Here is a 14,963-nt window from a genome sequence, read left to right as displayed (position 1 = left end):
AAAAGACAACCGGTTTTATCTAAACCAGCGCATTAAACCGGTTCTAGAAGCATATCAAACATAGTCGTACTATCATCATCATCTGACGATTTTATCTAAAGGATGTGTTTGATTTTCTATAATTTGGCTGGCAAATCTGGCTGACAATTTCGATTCTCCATGGAATAGAAGCTAACACACACTCATTTCATTTGGAAGCTTTTCTAGTTTTCACTTTCGTTGCAGAGACGGAGAAGACAAGCCTTCTTTTAAGAGTCATCGTCTGTGAAATTTTCGAGTCAAAGTCATTAAAGCTTAAACATTTTTGCTCTTGTGTGTGAAATTGGTGTAAATGTGCAGACATTGTGGCCTGTGAAAGCCCGAACAAAGAGAATCAGCACCAAATCAGAGACGCCACTTCAGTTTTCTATTCAGAGCTTTCAAATTCTTAACTTGGGTCATGCGGGGATTGATTCAGACACGTCTTCTCGAGACAGGTACTCCGAGAACTGCTTTAATATTGTCTTGCTATGGACGAGTCTTTTCTAGTGTCAACGATGGTAAACGGAAAGTCTCTTATAGAGAGAGATTGAGAAGTGGAATTGTTGATATTAAGAAAGATGATGCTATTGATCTCTTCGAATCCATGATTCACTCTCGTCCTCGTCCTACTACCATAGATTTCAGTAGATTGTTTAGTGGTGTTGCCAAAACAAAACAGTATGATCTCGTTTTAGCTCTCTCCAAGCGAATGGAATTGCTTGGGATTTCACATGACCTCTACACTCTGAGTATTATGATCAATTGTTTCTGTCGCTGTCGTAAACTTCAGTTCGCTTGTTCTGTTATGGGAAAGATCTTGAAACTTGGGTATGAGCCTAACACTATCACATTTTCAACTTTGATTAACGGATTCTGTCTCGAGGGTAGAGTTCCTGAAGCTGTGGAGTTAGTTGATCGAATGGTGGAAATGGAGCTTAGACCCAGCCTCATAACGCTTAATACTCTGATCAATGGACTTTGTCTCAAAGGTAAAGTGTCTGAAGCATTGGTTTTGATTGATCGAATGGTTGCAAATGGCTGTCAACCCAGTGAAGTTACCTATGGACCGGTTTTAAATGTGATGTGCAAGTCCGGTAAAACTGCCCTGGCCTTGGATTTGCTCAGAAAGATGGAAGAAAGAAATATCAAGCTCGATGCAGTCAAATACAGTATCATCATTGATGGTCTTTGCAAAGATGAAAACCTTGACGAAGCACTCAACCTTTTTAATGAAATGGAAATGAAAGGGATCAAAGCTGATGTTTGTATCTACACCACTCTCATAGGAGGCTTTTGTAATGCCGGTAGATGGAATGATGGTGCCAAGTTGCTTAGGGATATGATCACAAGGAGAATCACCCCTGACGTTGTCACTTTCAGTGTTTTGATTGATAGTTTTGTGAAAGAGGGAAAGCTTCGAGAGGCCGAAGAACTGCACAAGGAGATGATTCAACGAGGTTTATCTCCTGATACCATTACATATAGTTCTTTGATAGATGGGTTTTGCAAGGAGAATCGCCTAGATGAGGCAAACCAGATGCTGGATCTGATGGTTAGCAAAGGTTGTCATCCTAATATCGTGACGTTCAATATCCTCATAAATGGATATTGCAAGGCTAAGCAGGTTGGCGATGGTTTGGAACTCTTCCGCAAAATGTCGTTGAAAGGAGTGGTTGCAGATACAATTACTTATAACACTCTTATCCAAGGCTTTTGTGAGTTGGGAAAACTTGAGGTTGCCAAAGAACTCTTCCAAGAGATGGTTTCTCGTGGTGTTCCTCCTAATATTGTCACTTACAAAATTTTGCTGGATGGGTTGTGTGAGAATAGGGAACCAGAAAAAGCGCTGGAAATATTTGAAAAAATACAGAAGAGTAAGATGGAGCTGGATATTGGTATATATAACATCATCATTCGTGGGATGTGCAATGCTAGTAAGGTGGATGATGCTTGGGAACTATTCTGTAGCATCCCTCTCAAAGGAGTGAAGCTTGATGTCAAGGCATACAACATAATGATTTCAGGATTATGTAGGAAAGGCTCACTGTCCGAAGCAAATATGTTGCGTAGAAAAATGGAAGAGGAAGGGTTTGTGCCAGATAATGGTACATACAACACTCTAATCCGAGCACATCTCCGAAGCACTGACGTAATGACTTCAGCTGAACTCATCGAAGAAATGAAGAAGGGTGGGTTCTCTGCTGATGCTTCCACTATGAAGATGGTTATCGATATGTTATCAGATGGTAGATTGAAGAAAAGCTTTCTGGATATGCTTTCTTGAATGTGTACGAGGAGTATTTAGCTGTGGACAATTTAGTTTCTCTTCTAATGTAATTGAATCATGTTTTTAGTGAACTTTTCCCCATCCTTGACATGTTTCAGATCCCAATAAAAAAAAAAACAATTCGTTGGGTTTCTCTCTCTCTCTCTCTTGTTTTGCATTTGGCAGTGAAGTTAGATACAAGAAACAGAGGATGGTGATGTCCCAAAACAGTGAAGAGCTGTAATATCAATGAGGAATGCCCCAGAGCTAGTTTCATCATCAGCTACTTGAAAACTCGACAGTACATCTCTATTAAAGTAACGTTTTAGTAAAAGTAATTAGGGTTTAGTGAGTGATTAATTCATGTTTTATATGAGATGAATCGTGAAAGGGTTATTTTCACTAATTGCTTTTTTCTGTTTCTTTTACTAATTTGTTGCATAAAATCAAAAGATGGCTAAAAGCCTTTTAGTGTTTATAGCCCATATTGGTTAGTACACCATTTTATTTTTACATAAAAGAATAAAACTGAACCCATAATTAAGAAGCCCATATCTAATTGCTTTTTTGTTTTCCTCTATTTCACTTTCTCACTATTAGAGGTGTTTTGGCAGGGATTAGTTCCGTTTACTAAGATAGCAACTATATAATTTGCACATTGTTATATTTTTCTTGACGCAGCATATTATCATTGCTGCCATAACGTCTATTGTTTGATATCTTATAAAGTTATAATCCAAAATACTTGTTTAGTAAGTTCGGCAAATTACTAATACATGGAATATACATATAATTGGCTATAATTAACATTAAAAGCGTTCACCAAAAATATAATCTTAACTGTCGAAAAAAAAAAAAAAAAAACTCTTAAGAGAGAGAATAAAAAGACGAAAGGGCACGCGCATGTGACACTCACGAGACAGCATGAAGCCTTAATTCTTGTGGCCGACATTGTCTCCTTGTCTCTTTAAGGCTTTCGCTTTATGTATTTCAACATTTCTTTCTGTACTATCATTCTCAAACATTCAACATCTATCGTCTATTAGTCTGTATGAAAGGTTTTAGACTTTTAGACCATCTTTAAAGGTATATCACCTTAGATAGATCTAAAAAATAGTTATATTATTAAAATAAAAGTTATGAATTAAATGCAGAGAGATACTACACTAAAACAAACCAAAAAAATTTACGTGGCACTAAGACTTGAGGAAGAACAGTTCTTGGGCAAGAACTTTTACTCACTTGTTCTTCTACTATTTACTTATTTCCTAATATTTTAATTCTAAGATCATTACAAAAGTTATTGAGTTGCATATGCCCTTAGTAAACCTCTACAATTCAGAGGAATTCATTAATTTAAGAATTATTTGTAATTAATTGAGACTAACATGTGATAACTTGCATGTTAATGTATTTAAAATTTCCAGATATACATAACATAATTGTCGACGTCTTTTTGTTTCAACTGAACGATCAATGTGGTAATTTGTTATCTTCTGTTTAATACTAAAGTTTGATTATTATTATTTTCATAATTTAGTTTTTTTTTTTTTTGTAGATGATTATGTATATATCTTGAAGTGTTTGATAAAACAAAGGGATTAAATGTGTTTTAATTCCACATGTTTGTGCAAGTAGCCAAGTACTAACATAGTACTACTGTACTAAGAATTAAGAAATAATTCCCACGGAAATCCCACGTGTTACTCACAGCTAATTTCCTTAATATGGAAATGAGTCACGTGTTGTATTTCCACAAAACAAATATAGAAAAAAGATTCAAATTAAAATGGATATTTTGGTCCCGAAATCTCAACATTGGATCGCTGGACCCAACTACCCGAATTTAATATTAACTATAAAGTTAAACTAAGCCAAAAAGTTATGTTTGACCAAATTATTCCAAGAATGTTATTTGTCTCAGTATTTTTTAAAACAACTAAAGTCTTTTAATTAAAGGGCAGCCGTGGTTATCACAATTGATGAAATATGGGAGTTAAATGGATTAATATTGATATGGTATTTCACCACCACTCATAAAATATCAAAATAAGATAACGATTGTATTAAATGAACAAAAACCGAACAAATTTAAGCGAGGTGATTAATTTTACATTTATCAATTTTATCTTAAAATTCTTTTCATGATTCTAACTCAATGTAATACAGTATATTGACTGATTCAAGTTCCTTATATTATTCTAAATTTCATATCCTTCTACCTTGCAGAAAGAACGATAATCAAATAATTTTTGTTGTAATCGTCTTGAACAAGTCAAATTTATATTAACTGATTTTGTTAGAAACCTTCTTTCTATAGTTTTAAATTTTTGTCGGAGATATATCCAGCATGTGATTCCACCTGATATATTTAAAATATTTGTTCAAAAAATCAACTGCAACAGAAGATGAACAAGCTAATATTGTATTTGACTAAATTGTAAGAAGATTGATCATGTATCATTTTTTTTAAAGACAGGGAAGTTCTTCGTTTATTTTAGTTACTAAATACTAATAATAGCCATGCACTCTTACTTGTGATATTGAAATCATAGACCGATCCCGTAATTTGGTAAAGAAACCACAAACGGAAACACTATAAACGATAAATTATATATGTAAGTCGTAAGCACTTAGGTTGCAAATTTGTAGACTGATGACGACGAAAACTACAGTTAAAGAAAATGTGACAAATTAACTCATCCAATGTTTAAAAGAAGAAACACTTTTGTATTGGTTGTTTAATTAATTAATTAATTAGTGGGTTCAAGCTCACACAATTAATATATCCAAGACAGAACTTTATGTTATAACGGCTAACAGCTAATAAGTGTACACGTGGATAAGATTACATGTGTCTTACGCGCGTACGCTTCGCATACTGTGGTTCCCATTACCGTAGCCTATATATTCCTCTCTTTCTCACCTCTCTGTTTCAACTCCCAGCAAAAACCAAAACAGAGCAGAAGTCAGAAAAACGACTCTTCATTCGAACAAATCTTTATAAGAAATCGAATTCACATCTTTTTCTAGAAACCCAGTGAGGTAACTCGAATTAGCATTAACCGGAGTTCTTTTTTGGTTTTCATTTTCCGGCGATTTTTTGCACTTCTGAGTTATGAACAATGATGAGCTTATTTTGGCGGAGATGAGGCCAAAGAAGCGTGCGGGAAGGAGAGTGTTCAAGGAGACACGTCACCCAGTTTACAGAGGAATAAGGCGGAGGAACGGCGACAAATGGGTCTGCGAAGTCAGAGAGCCGACGCACCAACGCCGCATTTGGCTCGGGACTTATCCCACCGCGGATATGGCGGCGCGGGCTCACGACGTGGCGGTTTTAGCTCTGCGCGGGAGATCTGCGTGTTTGAATTTTGCAGACTCCGCTTGGCAGCTCCCGGTGCCGGAATCCAATGATCCGGATGTGATAAGAAGAGTTGCGGCGGAAGCAGCGGAGATGTTTAGGCCGGTAGATTTAGGAAGTGGAATTACGGTTTTGCCCTCTTTGGGAGATGATGTGGATTTGGGTTTTGGTTCGGGTTCTGGCTCTGGTTCGGGATCGGAGGAGAGGAATTCTTCTTCGTATGCATTTGGGGACTACGAAGAAGTGTCCACGACGATGATGAGACTCGCGGAGGAGCCGTTAATGTCGCCTCCGCGATCGTATACTGAAGACATGACTCCTAGTAATGTTTACACGGAAGAAGAGATGTGTTATGAAGATATATCACTGTGGAGTTACAGTTATTAAGTGGGACTCACTCACATATCTACTATATATATTATATAGTTTTTAAGTTATTTAGGTCCTCTTGGCGAGTTAGAAGGTTCCTTGATGGTATAATTTTGGAATCTTTGTACCTATAAATTTATAAACTTATTGGGCTTTATGAATGTTAATATACAATGGCTATAGGCCCAAGTTGTAGACATGCAAATTTCCAAAAAGTGTAATCTACTCGTAATAGAATTAAGGAGATTTAATCAAATCTTTTCTTTTTTTTGGTAAAAAATTTAATCAAATCTTGCTGGATACTAGTAGCACATAAATCTTGACTATTAGAGAGATTGACCATAAAAATATACAGTTTTGACTTGGGAATATTATAGTTATGCTTTCTTAAGATTATTATATTTGTGCTTTCAACGACTTTTGATTATACCAATAATAATAGGCTGCTCACAAAAAAACAAAAAAATTAGTAAGTTTTCCGGTGGAATTGCAATTCCCGAAATACTTTGCATAGACTGCATGTCACGATTACAAGTTTACAACTAGTAATAAATTCAATATCTTGAAACGAAATTCATGGTAAGGTCTTTTTCACGGAATTTATTATGGTAGGTCTTCAAATTAAATACTACAAAAGTTTTTATTTATTTTCATATTACACTGGTTTTTGGAAAATCCTAAATTCTCAGTCTGACGTGGCATGAGTTACCGGCGCGGAGCTAAAGAATGAAACACGTGGCTGTCTGAAACTGACTTTTTGGTTTTGCCAGCTCATCATTCGCTCTAACTCAAGTCACAATTCCCAATATTGGGAGAGTTCGTTATACGAGGTTTTGAAGCAAGTAATAAGTGCATGTTAATCATACTCCATCTGTTTTACAAAGAGTGTCATTTTAGAGTTTTGCACACAGATTAAGAAAACATTTAATTTTTTGTTTTTTCTAAACAAAAACATCATTAACTATATACCTAAACATAATCTGCCCAATAGTAAAACAATCTGCAGAATACTAATAGTCATAAAACATAAAAAAACAATTAAATTTTGCATTGAAAACGTAAAATGACACTCTTTGTGAAACGAAAATAAAACCTTAAAACGACACTATTTATGAAACGGAGGGAGTATAATTATTCACGGATTTGTTTTTCACTCTCAAAATCAAATACTACTACTATTCATCAATATCAACCGTTTTATATTTTATTTTATACTTTGTTAAAGTTTTTTTTGGGTCTAAATAACATAATTATCTAAAAACTAAGATAAATACAAACATAAGCGATAGAAAAGTAAAAGACAATTAGACCCTTAATCTCTTGTGAAATGATATTTAATTCAACAACTATGCTAAAAAGTGTTCGTGAGCGTTAAGTAAGAGAGTAAGAGAAAAAAAGAAATCCAGAAGGAGAATTATTTTGTTCTTTCTTCATTTGATTTATACCTTTCTTCATCTACTTGATTTGATTTATACCTTTCATCACTGACTCTTTTACTTTTACAAATCCTAAATCTTCAAAGACAGGAACAAAAAGAAAATCAGATTTCAGTTTTCCATTTCTAACATAGCATTCCTTGGTTTGATTTATTTTTCTTTCAAGATCATGAAGATTAACAGCGAAGAACAAATGATAAAACTGTTTGGAATTCCTCTTTCTGATAAACCCAGATGGCAACAATTTCTCATCTGTTCTTCTGGATTTTTCTTTGGTTATCTTGTTAATGGCATCTGTGAGGTTTGATTTTTTGTCTATTTTTTTAATTATAATTATGATAAAACCAAATCAGTAGGTTCAGAGACTTTTTCGATATTTTTCATGAATTGTTTTTATTTGTTTATTTTGATTTGATTTTGTCTGGGAAATTTCCGGTTTTGCATGCGGTGTGTTTCTCTGTCTTATTTTCTAGAGAAAAATTCCAAGGTTTAGAGAGATGAATCTGGTGTTCTTCTTCTAAAAATAACACAAAGACTTTTACCGAAAACGAAGGCGAAGATTAGGCTTGCAACTTTTTTTTTTTTTGTTGAATCTGAGATTTGTTTACATTTAATACAAAATATACAAATTTAATTTCTCGAGATTCTGCTTCTTTTTTTTTCCTATTGAGATTCTGTATTTGCCTAATCCCTATACATTTAACTTTATATCGCGAATTTATTAAAATTTAGATTTATTTTATTTGACTACAATTTCGGATCTTTAATACACCCTTTTTTTTTTGCAGGAATATGTGTACAACCGGCTTAAATTCAGGTACTTTAAAAGTCAAATTTTATTTAAAATACAAAATTTGTATAATAGAAGTATAATATATGTGTGTGGTGTGTTGCAGTTATGGATGGTATTTCACGTTTGCGCAAGGATTGGTGTACATTGCTCTCATTTACATATATGGCTTCAGGACGAAGCAAATGGTGAATCCATGGAAGACTTACGTGAAACTATCTGGTGTTCTTATGGGTTCTCATGGCCTCACCAAAGGCTCCTTGGCTTATCTCAATTATCCTGCTCAAATCATGTTCAAATCCACTAAGGTATATATTATAAGAAGATTTCACTTAACCAAGTAATAATATAGACTATAGTTTTATTAAAAAAAAAGTAATGGTATAGTTGAGCCGAGGGATCAAAGTTTAGATTAATCTCTGAGATCAATTCCGTTCAATATATAGATCATCGTTGCATTATTACATTGTCACTAACGGTTTGAAATCACATGGATTTTGTATCAATGAATATTAAGGTATGATTAAAAAAATCACTATCTTGATTCATCTCAGGGGTCTTGGTTAGCAAGATATGTTACGTTTTCTTAATGTGTAGACCATTGTGTAATTCTCGCAGTATCTCTAGTATCTCTAACATTGACTTGTTCCTCTGTTCTCTAGGTTTTACCGGTTATGGTAATGGGAGCTTTTATACCCGGGTTGAGAAGAAAATACCCTGTCCACGAGTACATATCAGCTATGCTACTTGTAATTGGTCTGATCATATTCACATTAGCTGATGCCCATACCTCCCCAAACTTCAGTATAGTTGGGGTTGTGATGATCTCGGGCGCTCTCATCATGGACGCTTTTCTCGGTAACTTGCAAGAAGCTATCTTCACGATGAATCCTGAGACAACACAAGTAATTTTTTTTTGCAGTTTCTCCTTTGTAATAATATCCCTCTTTCTCAGACTAACGGTTTTTTTTTTTCTCTTTGATGGTAGATGGAGATGTTGTTCTGCTCGACGGTAGTTGGCTTACCGTTCTTACTTGCACCAATGTTTCTTACCGGAGAGCTTTTCAGAGCTTGGAATTCATGTGCTCAAGTAAGCTTTATATATTATATAAGATTGTTAACTTTGTAAAATAACAAGTAGTGAACGGCCGTAATACTTCAATTCTTATTCGCCACTTGAAAATGACAAGAGACATTATATGATGATCATTGACTAATGTACTTGATTAATTGTATTTTTCTTAATTGACATTTTGGTAGCATCCATATGTGTATGGAGTGTTGGTGTTCGAAGCCATGGCTACATTTATCGGACAAGTCTCCGTTCTATCCCTCATTGCACTCTTTGGCGCAGCCACAACCGCTATGGTAAAACTACTTTCATCATTTTTACTATTGCAGTTCGGTTTTGTATAAAACCAATAAAGCATCGATCATATAGAGTTTAAGCAACATATTACTTTAGAGTTTAACTTCTGTATGTAGAAACAATGTAAATTAATATTTTGTTTTGTTTTGGGGAGTAGATAACGACGGCGAGAAAAGCGGTAACGCTGTTACTGTCCTACTTGATATTCACAAAGCCTTTAACGGAACAGCACGGCACAGGATTGTTACTCATCTCTATGGGCATTATTCTCAAGATGGTTCCTGATCCAAATCCAAACACGAAATCTTCGGGTTCGAGTCAGACACCCGGGAAGTTGGAACGGGTTAAGTTTGAGAAGGAAGACGATGAAGAGAGCCGGCCTTTGGTCTAATACCGACGAGAAAATTCAATTCTTATTTCGTTTCACATTTTATCTCAAGTATATTTGTGTATTAGAACGTAAGATTCTTTTTTTTACTTCTTTGTAGTTTAGAATCTTTAAATCGAAACATCATTAGCAATTCAATTTGAAACATGATCAGTAAGTACAAGTGCAAAGAAAATGTTTGGTTTTTTCATTAATTGGGTTCTTTTATTTTTATTGACAATGTTTCTCGTGAAGAGTTTGAACTTTGAACATACTTGTCTACTAAATTTTGTGATATTCTATCAGCTAAGGTTGTTTTTTAACATCTATGACTATATATCTAGCTTAGCTATAGTGTCGCCGCATATCAGCTAGTAATGAAACTTAGCGAATTAGTTCCTATGTAAATACAGAAGTGCTATTATCAATGTACCTCTCGTTCAGCGTCTGTAGTCCAACGGTTAGGATAATTGCCTTCCAAGCAATAGACCCGGGTTCGACTCCCGGCAGACGCAATTTTTTACCTTCTACTTTTTAAATTACTCATAACCGAACAATAACTTCACTAGAGAGATCAAAATCACACTCTATTTCCGCTTGGTTTATACAGGTTGAGGTCAGTTTCCATGGAAATGTTTTACTACAAAAACAAAGACATTGCACGAACAAAATCAGATGTGTACAATATATTATACTGATAACAGTTGTCTCTTCTTGTTGTTGTTCTAGCAGACGAGCGACAATCTGAGGGATGGAGCCGTGGGAATATGGGTGCAAGATGCCCATCTGATTATCGACGCTGTGACTGCAACATCCACCACCAACTGGTCTAGCTCGCCTAGTCCTATGGTCCGGTTTCTTTTACTGTGGAGACCTGACATTCTTGACCAGTTTCCTCTTTCCCTTCTTGTCTCTGACTTTCCTCCTGCTTCTGTCTGATTCTCCCCTGCTTCCTCGTGTCTCTCAAGTTGTGAAGAAGAATCTGGTGAAGGCAGTAACCTCTTTGGGCTTGAGTCTGTAAGAAAGGGACACAGATGATTTGATTAGCTCGAGACTAGATTTCCGGGTAAAACACCAATAAAGAAGATGATACTAATGCAAACTCATTTTCAATCAACTGATCCAGATATCGATTTCTGCTAAAGTTCTTAGGATTTTTTTTTAACTTTTTTGAATTAATTGCAAAAGCTTTTATATGAAAACAAAAAGGTTGAGGTCTTGGTTCAGGGGTTTGAAGTTATTTTCCTTGCCATGTTTAGCGAGTATACGTCTCTACATTTCTAGCAATCATCAAGTCCCAACATTCTAAGCCAAGGAAAAGTGAAAGAGGTACCTCGAACTTTTCCATCTGTTTCGCTTATGTTGTTGTTCTGTGTCGTCGCTGGGATTGGACTAAAAAAGGTAAAGCTTGGCATAGAGGGAATTCCAGTTGATGAGAAGCAAGCTGAGGTTGATTCCGGTTGTTTTCCATCAAAAGAAAACCCACCAAAACCGGAATTTGGCAGTGTATTATCCACAGGTAGGAAAGACGAGAACGATGATTTACACTCGTTATCTGTTGATTGCTCTAACTGACCAACACTAAAGCTATAGTCTTGTTCGCGAGAAATGCATTGGGTGGAAAAAGAACAACCCCCATTATCCAATCCTTCACAACCAAACCCATCCTGATCATATTGTTCTTGACCTGATTCAGATAACTGCTCCATCCAAGAGTGAGCTGCAAACAAATGCATAAAAAAATTATCAATCTGCTGTAATCAACAAATCCATAGACAACATTAAAGTAATATCTCAGTGGCTTCGCATGTTTAGAAACATGGATAACTTGCTTGAGACAAGCATACAAACAAATCATCATTTCCAAAAGTTTCAAAAAACGATTGAGATGACATACCCAGAACATCATCAGCTGATAATCTTTGGGAAGGATCAACACAAAGCATCCCGCGGATCAAATCCTTAGCATATGAAGTTATATGGTCCCATGGCTCTGCAGAAAATCTCAAATCTGCAGCCCTGACAGCATCAAAAATCTTTGACTTAGTCTTTCCCCAAAAGGGAGGCACTCCACTGAGAAGAATGTACAAAATAACCCCTGCACTCCATACATCAGCAGCTTGGTTATATCCCCCTGATAACACTTCAGGGGCTATATAAAACGGACTACCAACTGTTCCGCTCAGCTTTTCGCCTGCTCACATGAAAACCCATTTCTTAGACTACACAATGTCCATTTTTCGATTTGATAACTTATAAGAAGTCAGTGATTTTTATCTTACCAGGCTTTATATAGGTTGCCAGTCCAAAATCAGCCAATTTGATAGGAGATGAAGAAGACATTGTGGCCATTAGAATGTTTTCCGGTTTCAAATCTCTGTGAACAATACCGCTATCGTGACAAAACTTGACCACTTGCATCAAATGCTTGAAGAGTACCCTAGCACGAAACTCTGAATACCTTCCATATTTCTCAAGCTTGTGAAAAAGCTCACCGCCTGCGCATAGTTCCATCACAAGATGCACATAATCTTTCTCCTCATAAACTGCTTTGAGATTCACCACATTTGGGTGCCCAGCTAACTTGGCCATAATCGCAATCTCGAGTTTGATACTCTTCATGTCATCTTGTGTTACCAATCTGTCTTTAGATATAGACTTACAAGCAAGCCTCTCTCCTGTTAACTTATCAGAGCATACTCTTATCACACCAAACTGACCCCAACCTAACTGTTCTCCAAGCACATATCGATCTTTTAAGTTGGAAACATTTACCGGGTTTAGAATGGTTTCAGTAAGGCTAGCAACTTTATAGCAATTGCAGAATTCGAATAAAAGCGGGCTCGTATTCTCCTTATCAGCTATGTCCATACCCATATACCCAAACGTTCACCGATCAAAAACCTCTCTAGCAATAAATCTCAGGTACAATCTTACAGTTATAATACCCAATTAAGCCTAATCCGGCAGGCGAATCTTCTCTTCGATGAAATCGCAAGCTGCATTCACCTTCGGAACCTCCGATCTGTAAAGTTTCAAGACTTAAAACCTCAGATTTAAGCACTAATCCACAAAGTAAACAGCAACTGAAATTGGAAAAGATTCCACCTTTGACGAAAACATTCCATTTGTATTCCCCACAAATGAAACTCAATTTAGCTTCAAAGTGAATCTAAAACAAAACCCATAACTCAAATTCCTACAGAGATCGAAGAACTAAAGCACATCACAAAACTCGATAATGAAGATTTTTGAGCTCAAAATCCTAAGGAATACGCAAAACCCTCGAATCGAATCATTGAAATGCATCGACTTAATCAACTAGACAGGCTTAAACTTAGATACATAAAGAAAAAGCAACAAACTTGCAGGAATCTAGATAAGAACAAGAGTATAAAGCTCGCCAACTGCTTCAACTTGAAAGGTAAAACCAAAATCAATCCAACCTAAAAAGATGAGTTTTTTTGTAAGAGAAATTCATCTAGAGATTGAGAAATTGTGGTTACCTCTTTTTTTTTTTGCAAAAGAGTAGTGAGAATCCCGTCGAAGAGCAAAACAACAGCTATAGGTTGCAGCGAAGAGACCAGACCCAGTCCTCTACTTGCTCTCTCTCTCTTCTTCTTCTCTTTCAAATAAAATGCCGTGTCAACTTGTTACCGGGAGAACCAGTTTCACGTTTACTTACTTCACGAGAAGTTCTTAATTACAATTCAGGCCACTACTTTTTGCCTATTTCTACTTTTTGCCTCATACTTTTTAATTTTTAGGTTTGAGGTTTGACCATTGGCGACGCGAGAAGCCATTTTATGATTTTTATCCATGAATATTGGAACTTATAAATATTCAATTTGATGAAATTGAGGTTCCGAATGGAGAAAGCGGATCAGGCAGAGCGGATCAAGCGGTTCAAGCGGATCAAGTGGAACAAATGCAGAACGAGCGTTTCTGGCGGAATAAGTGCGGATCAACGGATCTAGCGGTCTAAAATATATGTTGAATGGTGAAAGCGGATCAAATAATGCAGATCAAATATTTAAATGATAAAAACTATAAACACTAAATAAAATATTAGACATACTAAAATAAATAAGATTATGTAAACTTTGCACTTTACAATAGACCGCAAACCTTAGTATAAAAAAATATTTCTCTCTTAATTTATAATTTAATTTATATATTTTACAAAATATTAAACATAATATTATAAATTATAGTTATGCTATATTAGTTTAGCATTTTTTAACATGTAGTTTGTGTAGAAATATCAATATAATATTTTTATCGTTAAGATTATTTATTGTTTTATTCTTAGTTTTATAACAATATTATTTAATATTTTGTTCAAAAATATTAATAAATGTAATGTATATCAAAAATATACATTTAATATATGAACTTGAAATAATTCTGATGCCTAAACTCTCTGTGACAGAAACAATTGAGAAAAGACTGTATCAATAGATTAAATTATCATATTTCTTATTTTCTTTTTTAAAAAGCAGAAGAAACGCTTGAAACACCCTAGATTTGTCGAGGTATTACTGTAGCAAGCGGATCTTATTTTTTACTCTTGTATTTGAACCACTTGTGGTTCACCAATATTTTATTATTTAATCAAATGAACTGTTTCGTAATTGAATAAAAATGGTGAATGGAAACACAAATGCAGTTCACCCTATGAAGTGGACCGACCGTCTTCCCTCCGTGTCTCCATTCACACCCTGAGTTTTGTTAATTCAATGATAAATAAATTTGAAAAACACTACATACAATGTCATAAGTGGAAATGAATGTTAACAAAACATTTTATAAATAAGAATATATTATATTATAAGTTTATAACTGATATCAATATGCCAGCAAAAAAGCTTTAGTGTATTTTGGAGATTAAAAATGTTTTAAGGATAAAATGTAAAAATAAATTTTGGAAGAGTAAGTAAACTATTAGTTCGACGACAAAAAAAAAAAAAAAAAAAAGGAAACT

At 35.1% G+C, this 14,963-nt stretch overlaps 4 protein-coding genes and 1 non-coding gene across 6 annotated transcripts; 4 read left to right on the top strand and 1 right to left on the bottom strand.

Moving 5' to 3' along the window:
- Window positions 1–92: 92 nt before the first annotated feature.
- LOC110224913 (pentatricopeptide repeat-containing protein At1g12620-like) lies at window positions 93–2,442 on the top strand. The gene has a single exon (XM_021012668.1). The coding sequence runs from the start codon at window positions 440–442 to the stop codon at window positions 2,303–2,305; it is 1,866 nt and encodes a 621-aa protein (XP_020868327.1). The 5' UTR covers window positions 93–439; the 3' UTR covers window positions 2,306–2,442.
- A 2,762-nt stretch (window positions 2,443–5,204) lies between these two features.
- On the top strand, window positions 5,205–6,263 carry LOC9328759 (dehydration-responsive element-binding protein 1F). The gene has a single exon (XM_021015258.1). The coding sequence runs from the start codon at window positions 5,406–5,408 to the stop codon at window positions 6,033–6,035; it is 630 nt and encodes a 209-aa protein (XP_020870917.1). The 5' UTR covers window positions 5,205–5,405; the 3' UTR covers window positions 6,036–6,263.
- A 1,144-nt stretch (window positions 6,264–7,407) lies between these two features.
- LOC9326006 (UDP-galactose/UDP-glucose transporter 4) lies at window positions 7,408–10,193 on the top strand. Its single transcript, XM_002892650.2, has 7 exons — window positions 7,408–7,754; window positions 8,242–8,270; window positions 8,350–8,551; window positions 8,906–9,148; window positions 9,232–9,333; window positions 9,504–9,611; window positions 9,770–10,193. The coding sequence occupies exons 1-7, from the start codon at window positions 7,623–7,625 to the stop codon at window positions 10,001–10,003; spliced, it is 1,050 nt and encodes a 349-aa protein (XP_002892696.1). The 5' UTR covers window positions 7,408–7,622; the 3' UTR covers window positions 10,004–10,193.
- Window positions 10,194–10,422: 229 nt separating this feature from the next.
- TRNAG-UCC lies at window positions 10,423–10,494 on the top strand. The gene has a single exon. It is a non-coding gene; the product is annotated as a tRNA-Gly (tRNA).
- Window positions 10,495–10,545: 51 nt separating this feature from the next.
- LOC9328758 (calcium-dependent protein kinase 26) lies at window positions 10,546–13,683 on the bottom strand. 2 transcript variants are annotated; one of them, XM_021012440.1, is made up of 6 exons: window positions 13,486–13,600; window positions 13,088–13,178; window positions 12,262–13,004; window positions 11,877–12,173; window positions 11,313–11,699; window positions 10,546–10,994 (listed from the first exon to the last, which is right to left on the bottom strand). In XM_021012440.1, exons 3-6 carry the CDS (start codon window positions 12,854–12,856, stop codon window positions 10,705–10,707), a joined length of 1,569 nt encoding a protein of 522 aa, XP_020868099.1. In that variant the 5' UTR covers window positions 12,857–13,004; window positions 13,088–13,178; window positions 13,486–13,600; the 3' UTR covers window positions 10,546–10,704. The 2 variants fall into 2 exon arrangements, with proteins under 2 accessions (XP_020868099.1, XP_020868098.1); XM_021012439.1 differs by lacking the exon at window positions 13,088–13,178 and having other exon boundaries at window positions 13,486–13,683.
- Window positions 13,684–14,963: the final 1,280 nt, after the last annotated feature.

The sequence above is a fragment of the Arabidopsis lyrata genome (assembly GCF_000004255.2).
Source record: "Arabidopsis lyrata subsp. lyrata unplaced genomic scaffold ARALYscaffold_1, whole genome shotgun sequence".
NCBI lineage: Eukaryota > Viridiplantae > Streptophyta > Magnoliopsida > Brassicales > Brassicaceae > Arabidopsis > Arabidopsis lyrata.
Note: the sequence above shows the minus strand (reverse complement) of the source record. Positions and strands in the feature narration are given on the sequence as shown.

What these genes read in the sequence shown, in the direction of transcription:
- LOC9328759 (XM_021015258.1), top strand. Translation starts at nt 5,406, where the DNA reads ATGAACAATGATGAGCTTATTTTGGCGGAGATGAGGCCAAAGAAGCGT.
- LOC110224913 (XM_021012668.1), top strand. Translation starts at nt 440, where the DNA reads ATGCGGGGATTGATTCAGACACGTCTTCTCGAGACAGGTACTCCGAGA.
- LOC9328758 (XM_021012439.1), bottom strand. Translation starts at nt 12,856, where the DNA reads ATGGGTATGGACATAGCTGATAAGGAGAATACGAGCCCGCTTTTATTC. An exon ending in ATCAGCTGATGATGTTCTGG is followed by an intron (nt 11,700 to 11,876) that starts GTATGTCATCTC and finishes ATTTGTTTGCAG; the next exon opens with CTCACTCTTGGATGGAGCAG. An exon ending in AACAGATGGAAAAGTTCGAG is followed by an intron (nt 10,995 to 11,312) that starts GTACCTCTTTCA and finishes CCTTTCTTACAG; the next exon opens with ACTCAAGCCCAAAGAGGTTA.
- LOC9326006 (XM_002892650.2), top strand. Translation starts at nt 7,623, where the DNA reads ATGAAGATTAACAGCGAAGAACAAATGATAAAACTGTTTGGAATTCCT. An exon ending in TTGTTAATGGCATCTGTGAG is followed by an intron (nt 7,755 to 8,241) that starts GTTTGATTTTTT and finishes TTTTTTTTGCAG; the next exon opens with GAATATGTGTACAACCGGCT. An exon ending in TCATGTTCAAATCCACTAAG is followed by an intron (nt 8,552 to 8,905) that starts GTATATATTATA and finishes TCTGTTCTCTAG; the next exon opens with GTTTTACCGGTTATGGTAAT.